At 28.8% G+C, this 13,153-nt stretch overlaps 1 protein-coding gene across 5 annotated transcripts; it reads right to left on the reverse strand.

Moving 5' to 3' along the window:
• Nucleotides 1–4,366: 4,366 nt before the first annotated feature.
• Nucleotides 4,367–10,207, reverse strand: LOC145187173 (uncharacterized). 5 transcript variants are annotated; one of them, XM_090096337.1, is made up of 3 exons: nucleotides 10,021–10,207; nucleotides 6,028–6,219; nucleotides 4,367–5,873 (listed from the first exon to the last, which is right to left on the reverse strand). In XM_090096337.1, exons 2-3 carry the CDS (start codon nucleotides 6,184–6,186, stop codon nucleotides 5,127–5,129), a joined length of 906 nt encoding a protein of 301 aa, XP_089952463.1. In that variant the 5' UTR covers nucleotides 6,187–6,219; nucleotides 10,021–10,207; the 3' UTR covers nucleotides 4,367–5,126. The 5 variants fall into 5 exon arrangements, with proteins under 5 accessions (XP_089952463.1, XP_079919622.2, XP_079919621.2 ...); XM_080063496.2 differs by lacking the exon at nucleotides 10,021–10,207 and adding an exon at nucleotides 9,259–9,396; XM_080063495.2 differs by lacking the exon at nucleotides 10,021–10,207 and adding an exon at nucleotides 7,898–8,005.
• Between the last annotated feature and the right edge of the window lie 2,946 nt (nucleotides 10,208–13,153).

Here is a 13,153-nt window from a genome sequence, read left to right on the forward strand (position 1 = left end):
ACTTTTCTGGCAAATAGTTCACTAAAATGAACAATACCAGTTGTTAAAAGTTAGTTTTGTACGGAGTTTTGGGGTCGTTTTGGGGCTTAGTTATATAAGCACAACTTTCTCAGTGATGTTCAGTTACAATTCTATAATTGTCATTATCTATTTGTACAACAGTGATTTATTGTAAGATGAGAGAATCCAACGTTTTTTGTAAATTTCCGGCGTCACCCCCAACACTAATAAAATGTTCGAACATTGTTAACGACACTGAGATATAATGTCGATAGGCGAAGTTAACATTGGAGTTTTGTCGGGTGAACCATGTGACCTAATTGACATTTTCACTTGTTAAGATCGAGTTATCATCAAATAACAAATGTTGAAAAGCTAATAAAAAGGTATCAACTGTGCAGATTGAGTTTGATTTAAATTTGAACCTTATAACATGGCTAAAGTGTTTGAGTGTTTTTATAAGAAAGCTGAAATTTTAGGAGGACGAAAAGAAATACATAATTTTTTTTTTTAAAAAAAAAAAACAAGGTATTAAAATCTTTAGCCCGAGAAAATTACTTTTACAGAAAATTGATTGGTTCAATTTTTTCTATGACAAAAGTTTGGATGTTGAAACAATAAAAGGATTTTTTAAGCAGAACTCTCAAAAAGCATAAAATTTCTTGGAACCTTAAATTCAAAATGAATACACTTAATGGTTGTAGAGACATAAAAATTGGTTGTAAAAATTGGTTGTAAAAAATGGTTGTAGAGACATAAAGACATAAAAATCACGTATACTACTCAGTGATCTTAATAACGTTCTTCTAAACACCTATCTTAAACGCTATCTACATGCTTGCAAATAATTAAAGGTTGAAATATCTATCATTAAAAGTTCACATGAAAAAAGCATACGAATCACTCTTAGAGAACATTAACAAGACTTGGAGTTCTTTAGACACACCATTTACAAAGATTTTGTCAAAGTTATGTTAGAAATAATATCAAAGATTTCTTAGAAAAAATATCTACTTCTGAAAAAATTAAAAGAATTTTTTAAAACTCAGTAGAAAAAAGGCAGTAAAGACATTTTAACAGTTGTTTGCTGTTTGACAGCCAAAGTCAGCTTATTCAAAATTACGGATTCGTCTTCACTTTGAATACAAACAAGAAGTCTTGTGAAGGAAAAAATAAGACGAAAGTTCTTTTTAAAACTAAAGGTATTAAACTTGTAACAAAAAACCTTTTTGTGTTTAATGTGTTTATAATTTGCCATGTTAAACTATCAAGATACATAAGGAGCGAGAACATAAAGCTGTGTACCTTTTTGTTTGCATCACACAAAGTAGCGTAACTACTAAATACAACGTATAGTGAATGACCTATAAATGTATTTTACTAATATAAAAGTGATACACTTTTGCTGTATACTTGTTTATGTGCTCAAACAGGTCTCTTGAAAAAAGCGCTGGAAAAGTCTAGAAATGAAAAGAATATTATTTTAGGCAAAACTAAATATATGAAGAAAAAAAAGGCGATCACAGGATCGAAAAATATTGAATTCAACAAGTCTTGGTAGTTAAAAGTTGTGCAGGTAAATTGAAAAAAGCTCAGAAGTAATAGCTCTTTTTTTTATTACTTTCAACTGTTCATTTTACAACTTACAGCTTTATAAAATTAAAATTTATAGTTTACAACTATTTTTTACATAATTTATAATTTGATTTAACCTATGTATATTTCTGTATATATAAAAATTGATTTATTTTGCCTAAATAAATTTGAAATAAAAAAAAATTGTGAAATTTAAAAAACGCTTTAATGTTCAAACAAGGAAATTGGGTAATTCATTTGAAAAAAAATAAGTCAGAAACAAAGTTAAATAACAAATTTATAATAAAAAATCTTCTACAAATAGTACCCATGATTGCTTTACTAAATTTTGTTAAATATTCAAAATTTATATTAAAAACTTTTTAAAAAGTCCAAACTCATGTTAATAATTCTAAATAACTAAAAAATAACTAAAAGTTGTTGCTGGCCCAGCAAGATGAACTAAAGGTTGTTGGCCCAGCAGGATGAAAATTGAAAGCAATTAATATTTTTCATAAGCTTAGCTCTGAAGATCTGGAAATAGCTCAGCTCTAAAGATCAGGAAATTCGTGTCTGAGAGTCAAACGCAAATATCCAGAAGCAAAAACAAAAAAAGCAATTTGAACAAAAAAGCAATTTGAAAAACCATTGAAGAATGACCTTGATAGTTTTTCACGAACTCCAGCAATGCGTTTTGGCGAAAGGTTAAATTCACTAGTTCAATCTGCTAGATTATGAAATCTGCAGAACTACGTAATCAACCCTAAAAAAGCTGCAATATAAAAAACACTGCCGTTCATCATAAAATAATAAAAGGCTATCTTGAGTCTATAAGTGATTTTATGTGGAAAAGGTATTTGATAGCATTTAGAGAACAATTATATAGCTTTTTATGATGGAGAAACAGATACTGATTAATAAAAACAATCTTTAGTTAGCAAAGTTATTGTAATTAGCGTAAATAATTGCGTATATATAAACTATTATTGTGTCGCGTCAGAAGGAGCGTTTGCGTGCGTCATATATTCATTGTAAAATTCATTGTACACAATGAATTTGAAAAACCTATATAAATTGTAAAAGCTGAGAAAGAGAGTGAAAAATATAACTGTAGCAGAAATATAGTCATCTTGATATTACAGCTATATTCAAAAAATTGCCTAAAAAATGCTCTAAAATCACTTAAAACGTTGCTTAAAAATTTGAAAATGCATTGATAAGAAGGTTAAAATTTCAATAGATTTATTACACATGATTAAAAATACTGGGAATGTTAAAGGTTTCAGTACGCGAATATCATTCCAAATTCACAAAAAAATATCTTGGTTCAATCTTTACATATTGGTGTTTCTATTTATGTAACTTGTAATTTACACACTCAACAATTCACTTGTTTCACGGGTAAACAAAAGCTAAGAAACATTCAACAAGTTTTTTAACAAGAATTTGAATTTGTTAAACTAATCGATTTAAAATTTTAACAGAACATTTTAATACTGATATTGGAGCATCGCCAAACGAAATGATATTTGAAAGTTGAGTTGTTTTAGTAAATACAAGCACAAAAGCATTTAAAATATCAAGAGAAGTTATGAACCAGTCAGCAAATATCCCAAGAACTCCAAAAGGGCTAAATACTGAAGCTTTTAAGTTAAACATAGCGAAAAAATATAGAAGAAAATATGCAGTTATAGTCTATACACTTATGGGAGTTCGACAAGCACCATGTGTTTTCAAAGAAAAACAATACACCACGTGTTTTCCAAAGAAAAACAATATGAAAGCTTAAGAAGAGCAAGTCGTCAGTTGCAATCAACCTTCACGATTGAAATGGAGATAGCTTACTCGAAACTCAAATATAAAGTTAGTAACTAAGCAAAGAGCTTTTATATAAAGAATGAGAGAATTTCAGACCAAAAAGACCTTTTTACAAAAAAAAATATTCAAGAAAAGCTTAATGATGAACTTTACTTAATGGAGCTTATTAAAATTTTGGAAAATCCCATTTATTTATGTATAGTATAATACTATTAAATATAAGTAATATATTTACCTGGATATTTATATCTATTATCGGCTACTTTTTGTAAAAGCCATGTCGGTCTATGAGAACTTTATATTTAACGTTAATTTTATTCTAACGTTAAATTTATTCTCGTTTAAACTTGTGTTTAAACACGAAATAAAAACGAAACTTTCTCAGACTAGCCTTAAATCATCCTAGTATGGGGAGTTCTGTGAATTGTTGTAGTAAGAAACTTTTGTAACTTACTTAAAAAAACTTTTTCTAAAGTTTCTTATCATCGTATTGGTGCATTGTAATAAGATTTCATCTAAATCTTCCTTTAATGCACCAATACGACAAAAAGAAATCTTTCTTAAGTCGTTATTAAACATTTACTTCATCGCTTAATCACTACTTAGGATTTGTAAATTTTAACGCGTTTAAAAAATAAGCGTTGCAAAAATTAAAACGTCTAAATTCTTCGTGTTTTTATCCTTTATTAGGATTATTCTATCTTTATTTCATCATTTTAAGGTTTACTGTCACTATATTAAGAACTAGAATGCGTAAAAGTTTACTGTCACTATTCCTTACTATATTTTTCATCATTTTACTGTCACTATATTAAGAATTGGAATGCGTAAAAGTTACTTGGGTAAAAAAAAAAAATAAATAAAAAAAGTTAAATATTGGACGCACGTAGTACTGGTGTCCCTCTCCTTTTTTAACCCTGTAAGACAAAAGAATTCATTCTCAGGAAAATTTATCGTCAATAAAAACTGCACATCAAACAAATGATAGACATCATTTAAGTATATCTCCAAGAACAAATATTTACAATCAAAGCGATATTAACACTCGCTTTATTAAATAGATTTAGTTTCGCATACTACGTAAATAAATTTAAAATGAAATATGTAAAAGTACGGCATGTAATATAAAACACCTTTTTTAATGCGCATACTGAAATAGCTTCTTTTAAGCACTCATAAATATATAAAGGTCATAATAAATTATATGCTAAAAAAAGAAAATAGAAATCATTTATAACCAAATATGGGGGGTGATGTACATAATAATCTTATTGGAATTCAAAAATTTAGTATCTTTCCTAATTTTTTCAAACAAAAAATTTAATAATTTTTTGATAAAATGATGGTGCTTACTGATCAGAGTTGCGTCTGTTATGTAAAATATAACTTAAGTACGAGAAACTCAGTATGTATTGTAATATTTATATATTCCGGCTGATTAGAAGAAATGTCTCCTTAAATGCTTTGATTTAAAATGGTTCGAACGAATTCTTCCCGAGTTTTCCAGAAATTGGTAACTTTTAAATTAGATTTAAAAAAAAAAAAAAAAAACAATCGAAAATATTTGCGACCTTCAACATCATGGTTTTCCAAGGTTCCAAAGGTTGCGCCATAAACGTATTTCTTTTTGCCTACTTGTAAACAAACCTGCGTTAACAACCGCTGCTGGTGGCTGATTTCTAAACGTACTAAAAACCAAATCTCTAAAAGATCACGTGATCTTTAGCATATCGCTATAAAGATCTATCGGCTGAAGAATACATTTGATAACCTGGACTTCCAGATTCGTTGGGAATGTGAATGGCAGGCGATGAAGATGTATATGATGACATGCTACCTTGTGTAACAGCAATGTTCATAATAGAATATCTATCAGACATTGGAATCATATCGGATCCGCTTCTTGGGGTTTGCATAGTTCCTAGAGTATAAAAATCATGAGAAGTACCTGGGGAGCTTACCGAGAGAGGCGAATGTCTCATTTGTGAGTGAGGAGAAATCATTGCCTGACGGCCGTGAATAGATTGGGAGTAGTCAGCGTACATAGCGTAACCAGGTGTATTAGGTATTTGATATATCGGAGGTCCATACATTGCATCTTGAGGGTAGGCAGAGCTTGGGTATGGGAATTTCATGCTTGCTGGTATTCCGTTAACTTCTCCTGCGTATGGAAAACCCATTTTGTCTTTCTTTAGCATAGCTTTTGCTTTTCTACGTCGTGGTTTGTATTTGTAGTTAGGATATTCAATACTGTGCTGTGTTTGCAATCGCTTTGCTTCGAGAACATAGGGTCCCTTCTCCGACTCCCCCATTCTTTTCCATTCTGAACCTAATATTTTTGAAATTTCAGAGTTGTGCATACGAGGGTTAATTTGAGCCATTTTCCTTCTTTTTTCACGTGACCATACCATAAAAGCGTTCATTGGTCGTTTTACGTGATCTGGTTTCTTCTGTTCGCTAATATTATTCGCAGAAGATATCTAAATTTTAGGAACGCTAAATTAATTAAAATTATTATCGTCTTTTGAACGTTTTTTAAAAAGGACCTTCGATCAGCAAAACGCAGAAAAAGCGGAAAAACTCAAAGGAAAACACCTGCTTGTTTAACACTCAAGTTATTTATAAAATTTTTACCTGAACCACCGATTGATGGGATGTGGAAGAATTTGTGATCTGTGCAACTGGTGACATTGAGCCATTGTTGTTATGCAGTTGTTGCATGACGCCATGATTGTAGGGCGTCATAGCATGGAGCATTTCGATGGGTTCACATTTGATCGATTTTTCGTACATTTTTGTTTGAAACTTTCAAAAGTTATTAAAAACCTGAAAAAAATATTTTAAAACATTTTCAAGAATTTTTGCAGAAACAAAGCAGGTGATATCTGAAAGAATTACGCAATCGCACTTTAAACTTTCACATAAATTTGTATGTGATGCTTTGTAAATAAATAGCATTACAAAATTTGTAAGTGATGCTCTGTAAATAAATAGCATTAAAAAGTTAAACACGATTTCGATCAAACTACCTAAAAATTCCTCTCTTATAATTTTTGCATTAAAAACTCCTTTAAAAAGTTAAAAGGAAAAGTCAAGCAAAATGTTTTATTGATTTGATAAAAAAAGTTATTAAAACAGAATATCTAAAAATTAATTTTATGAATCAACGAAATAGCACCTATTTTTCGTTACTTTTTTAAAAGCCTGTAGAGTTTATCGTTAATTGAAATCAAAAGTTTTAACAGTACCACGATTTAAACGTAGATATAAATGTACCGATTTCATGCAGCACAAATTGGATCAGACTTTCAACAATGGCTAATATATTTCCGGGTATGTTGGCTAATTCATGCAATTATAATAATTAGCCTAGGCCGTGTGACTCAGGAACCATTAATTAGCTTAGATTCGAGATTGAACAAGATTAGATGCAGCGGAATAACGTAACAAATTCCCGTCAAGCAGAAATGTTTAAGATACGAAAAACTGTAAGGAGACCTTTTTTTTTTATCATTTTGTTCACAGCTAAAACGAAGAACAAAAACCGGAAAAAAAAGATAAGGAAAAAAGGATTTTCTGATATCTACCGAAATGATATATTCCTGTGTCGCCTAAAACATCTAAAAATTATCAGTGATTAAGAGATTACGTTTTGAAAAATTCGCAAAAAAATCTCTTTACATAAAAACGAACTTAGTAGAAAAAAAAAAACAGAAACAGCTGAAAGTGGAAAAATGAACAAAAACAATCAGAAATTTTAATTATTTCAAACTATTATTTATTATTTTGATTAATTCAAACGTATTAAATGTTAAATGAACGAGAAAATAAAATGTAACAAATTAACCACATCGCATTATTTATGATTTTTGTCCGTAAATTTAAAATAAATAAACACAGTATCATAATTAAAATGTTAGGAGGAGGGCTAAAATTTTTTGAGTAAAAGTCCGGCTTTCGTTATTCAGAACGAAGTCAAACGTCGTTCTCAACAATCGACATTTTTATAAATTAAAAACTTGTTTTCGATTTTTCAGAAAAACTAAACGGCTTGTATATTTAAATGTAATTATAGCTTTTGGTTGCAATGGTTCATAGTTGAACTTTAAAAAACCCGTTTATATATTTTTTATCCGAATCATTTCGCCTTTGATGCATTTAGCTGAAGGAATGAAAGTTAGATCAAAATTGTTTTCAAAGCATAAAAATTATATCATAAAAAATTACAGACGCTTGCATTTTAAACGCGTGTCGTCGCTGGAGTACCGTTCTTTTACAAACGCGCCATTTAAAAAATCAAATCTAAGTTAAACAAAAACAAAATAATCACATCTCATACTATTTACATTTAACATATGTAGCATTCAGAAATAGCAGACAAGAATAACCCAAAAAAGGACAACAATTAGCTGTATCTTTATAAAACAAATAGAATAATATTTGTGTATACCTTTTGTTTATATAAATCAGTAATTATATTCGAATAGCTTTCGACAGAGATTACCTTTAAGTGTTTATAATTCTATAAGTCAGTTGTTCGGCATTGAATACGATAGTATTGAGAGTACTGACACCATTAATAGTTTAAAATTTATGGAAACAAAAAAAACACGTCGATTTACTTCAATACTCCTGGCATGCCTTTGAAAAAAAATAAGCCAATCATAATTCTTTTGTTGTTTTTAAACCAATCGTCGAGAAGTATGAGATTACGCATTGTCGTCGGGAATTAAAATATATAGGCTTTAATGTTGCTTTTTGCTTTGTCAAACTATTTATTAAGATAGCCATGATATTTTATAAACGTTGAAAAATTTCTAAAGAATCTTTTTTTAAAAGCTAACACGATACTCGATATCCCAACGTTGTTTTAATTCAAAGGCAATGTTTTTATATAATATCGCAGTGGGTTTTTTAACAACTCCACCTGAAACTCATAATGGTTTTTGTGAGATGAGGATAACAAGCTCAAGCCATGCATTTTATAAAAGAAAAGAATAGCGTAAAGAAAAAAAAAACTGAAAAATATTCATAAGTTTTGCTTCAAAAATCTTTTAATACCATTTTTCATACTTTCAATATACAGTTTTAACAAATTTAAATATAAACCAATCTTTGTGTTTAATCCCACGGGAAAGATATATTCAATACGATTTTATTGTCCTATGTTCGTAGTCATGTTTGTTTTCTTAAAGCCGACAAAAATAAAAATAAATCGGTATTAAAAAAAAATTTAAGTTTTGTTTTCTTTTAAGTTTTGTCTTTCTTTTATTTCAGTCTGTAATTTTGATGAAAGTATTATATAATTTTTTCTTTTGTCGTTTGGCCATTTTTGTTTTTGTTATTGTGTTGTTTTTAACTTTTTTTTTTTTTCATATTGAGTTTTTAGTAGTTGCTATCAATTATTTCGCGAACCAGCTTTCTTTAAAATACTCTATATCATTTTTGCCGCCATAATTCGGTGGCTCTAAAAGAGCGAAAAAAAAAAGCTATTGCGTAAAGAAAGATTTGAGATAAGATTGTATCCTTATCACGCCATGAATAACAGATGGAATTATATAAAGTTAATTCTGACACCTTTCTGTCACCATCTAGGTCTTTTGGCACCCTTGCTACTAATACATTATTATTATTACATAGTTTAAATTGTTAAAACAGACACTTTTCATGTTGCATTTTAAAATCTGATTTTTATTTTAAACGCCTTAAAAAAAAATTTTTTTTTTTGGATACATTTTTTTTTCTCGACATCGATCATTTAAAAGTAACATTAAAAAATCTCTTAAAAAGCAAATAAATAAAAAATGATATTCTTTAAAAAAACAAAACAAATATAATGCTTAAAAAAAAACAACTACTCCGTACTTTTTCCTTGGCGATAAATCTTTTTCAACTATTAACGCGGTTAACACCTTGAGAAAAGTAACTTCAAATGACGCATTTGTTAATTTAAGCGGCGTACCTTTAGTTTTCGCTGAAGGACACATTCAAACAGCTTAAGAGATTAAAAACAAAGCGTCGCTTATTGTTGGGCCCATTAAACAACCTTGATATTTTTCTCATTAAAAATTCACCGGTTGAAATTAGGTGACTAAGTTTTTTAAAAAGATTTATTTTGAAATAAGCATATATTTATTTTGATACTAATGTATATTTTGATATGTATGTTTTATGCAGATAGATAAAAAAATTCAGTGTACTTATTGCGTATACAACGCACAGGCAATTATTACATGATTGATTTTTACCAATATTGCCCTTTACAATTGTCATTAGCAATGTTATAGCCTTTTTGTAATTTGATGTATTTAACTGAGTAACAAGACCAATATACGACTGACGTTTTTACGCGGACGATACGAGCTCCTTTTACCGTTTCTGGAAAAAATTGATTCAGTCCAATATTCTAGAAGATTGCTGATTATAATTAGGTTTTAGAGGTTCCGATAAAATATTATTTGAACGCTTTTTTAACTTTTAACATGATCGAATTTCTGATAGCGCGATGGTTTTATTAATCACAAGCAGTTTTTAGAGGAAAAATCGAAAAGTACGAAAACGGTGCCACCAGTAACCGACGCAACGAGCTGAAAATAAAAAGAGAAAACAAAGCTATGACTCACAAACCTGCACGATCAGTCATTTTCGGTTCTTGAACAAAAGAATCTTTTTCTTTGTGTTTATTTTTCTTTTTCATTAATTTAAGAATAAATGACATAGTTTGCGTTTCTCTCTAAACTTCAAAAAAAATCGTGAACCTTTAAACCGTCTCATGAAAAATATGTTACCCTTCAACAGGTACAACACTGCTTACAAATCAAATAATTTGATTACCACTTGCTTTTTCAGTTGTTCCGTTACCCGCCCACATCCTTCATCAGCGCGCGTGAAAAATATGATGATGATGATGCTAATAACTTTGACGAAACAACAAATGTTAAAAATGACGTAATGTATTAAAACTAAAGGCCAAACTTTGGCTTCCTATTTCATAAAAGTAATTTTTATGCAGTTTTAAAGAAAGGCGAACGTAAGAAATGTACTTCGATTACCACCTTTACACGTCATAATTTCAATGTTGCGTGTGCTGCAGTTGCAAACTTTCTTACATTTTTAAACTTCCTTTTTTTCAGTTTATGTTTCCATAGAAAACTAGAAAAGCTAGAAAAGTTTCCGTACAAGGGTAAAAAACATTTTTAGAAAACATATTTGTTGGTTGAGTTTTAAAAAAAGACAGAAATATTTATTCCGTTTTTCTAACAAAAATTGCATAAAAAATTTGAAAATTTCTATGGACAATGAGCTTGAAGATTATAGATTTCCAAGATTTTGCATTCCTTAACATTAAAATATACACCCCACAATGCACCGTTGCATCCACTTACATCAGTAAAGCTCTTGGATTCAGTGTGGGATTTTTAAAATAATACCAATTTAAAAAGAAAAGAAAACAGTTCCCACTTTTTCATTTGAATTCCTAAACCAAAAATGGTTTTTTGCTTTCAAGTTCTATAAATAGTATTAAAACTTTAGCACATGACTTCAAAGGTACCGATTACGTCATATTTGTTTGAATGAAAATATAATTTGAGAAAAAAAAATTCTATAGAACTTCGATTTAATGCATATAATATTTACTTTAACTTATATCGTCTGGCTTTCAAAATATTACTATTGTTATTATTATTATTACTATTATTATTATTATTATTATTATTATTATTATTATTATTATTATTATTATTATTATTATTATTATTATTATTATTATTATTATTATTATTATTATTATTATTATTATTATTATTATTATTATTTTTATTATTATTATTATTATTATTATTATTATTATTATTATTATTATTATTATTATTATTATTACTATTATTATTATTTCTATTGTTATTATATACAATATATATATATATATATATATATATATATATATATATATATATATATATATATATATATATATATATATATGCTTATATAAATAAATAATTTTATGTGATGCTTTTCTTTTCAATCAGATAAGTTTTTGTTTTCACCTATGAATACGTAGATTAAAACTCATTCACGCAAAAATTAACAATAATAATAATGGTAATATTAACTATAGTTGTAATTTTAATACTATAAGTAATAATAGTTTTAAATACTAAATAAACGTACTTTCATTTTAACTTTTTTTACTGAGAAAAAAAACATATTACATTAGGGGAATTGTTAGTGATCAGTTTTTAGTTTCACCTCTTGGTTTTGCTCGATAAATCCACTTTAATTTTACTATGTTTAAGTTTTTCATTTGTTATCAAATCTTGATTCAATTCAATGCTGAGAAAGTAGGTATAAATTGGTCATTGTCAATTAGCTAGCTGATGCTGAAAAAGACGCAATAAGACTGCTCCAGCTAAAATAACCGCTGATTTATTGCAGCTTTTTAAGAAATAGGGGTACATATTTCCAAACCTTTTAAAACCCTCACAAACATGTGCCTAACACCTGCAATATCGTTTCTTCGCAAAATAGGCATACGGTTTTCATTCAACTCCGAATCAAAGGCAAAGCGTTTTCGATTGAAAATGTCTGCGATTGTATAAAGATCTTTACGCGTTTATTGTGTGCAGCTTATTGTTATTGAAGATAAAAATATATATCCATATATTACAACAAATCGATTATTTTCACTAAATGGCGCCAATTCTTTTTTTGTTTTTCGCGAATTATTTTGTTATCTTCTGAACGAAACACTTTAATAATTTATTTATCAAGAGATGTTTAATTAATTCATGCAAAAAGATAAAAAAAAGTTATTTGTTGCTGCTGTTAGTTGTCTTTGTTATTCTTGTCTGTAAAATGCTTCAAATAAATTTGTCAACGAAAATCAAGATACGTGTTTACATTAGAGACCAGATTTTCACCACGAGCCTAAACGAGCTGATCTAAACACAATAAGGTCTCACACGCAACTCAAGAAAGCCGTGTTGAGTTCATCGTGCTCAACACTGTTCACCAATTGAGATTAAGCGACGTTTTTGTGTTGTTTTTTTCAGCTCATTTAGGTTCATGATGAGACTTTAGTCTCTAGTTTGTCGTGGGAATGACTGTTATGCAGCATCACATATTCGACAGTAAATTTACGTTCAAACATGTATTTACTGTCAAGTTCATAAGATATTCTCTCGGGGGCGAAAGAAAAATGTAATCGTTAGAAATTCACTTCAGAACGAAAGAAGAAAAGAATGAAAATATTGGAGTTCACTGGATGACGAAGAACAATGAAAATATAAGACAACTTAAGTGAGCTGTTCCCGTTTTATTTAAAACTCAAAACTTAAAAAAAGTTTGAAACAATATAAAAGTTTTCAGTTAACACAGCGATTTAGACTAATATCGAGTTAGGGTCTGTGGTTAGAATCTATTGGGTTTGTTCTTATAAAAGTTTGCTAACACAATCAAAACCGGATGTTTTTGACCTTTAACGGAAATTTACAATTAGCTACATAATAACTTTTACAGTTACAACGACACTGTTTCTAATTTTGATATTGTGTTTATCATGAATAACATACATAAAATGTTGTACAATAAATAATGCTAATTGCAGCAAAGGAAAATTCAGAGCAAATGAATTTAAGTTTATCTGAACCGTGACGTGTATTTTCTTCTAAGCAATTTTTTTTTATGCTCTTCTTCACCAACAAAATCTTCAACTTTTAAAAATTATTTAATAAGAGAAACTCTTTATAAATTTTTT

Source organism: Hydra viridissima, unplaced genomic scaffold (genome assembly GCF_058129835.1).
Source record: "Hydra viridissima isolate aposymbiotic clone 2 unplaced genomic scaffold, HvirCarnegie_v1 scaffold_8, whole genome shotgun sequence".
Taxonomy (NCBI): domain Eukaryota; kingdom Metazoa; phylum Cnidaria; class Hydrozoa; order Anthoathecata; family Hydridae; genus Hydra; species Hydra viridissima.

What these genes read in the sequence shown, in the direction of transcription:
- LOC145187173 (XM_090096337.1), bottom strand. Translation starts at nt 6,186, where the DNA reads ATGTACGAAAAATCGATCAAATGTGAACCCATCGAAATGCTCCATGCT. An exon ending in CCCATCAATCGGTGGTTCAG is followed by an intron (nt 5,874 to 6,027) that starts GTAAAAATTTTA and finishes CCTAAAATTTAG; the next exon opens with ATATCTTCTGCGAATAATAT.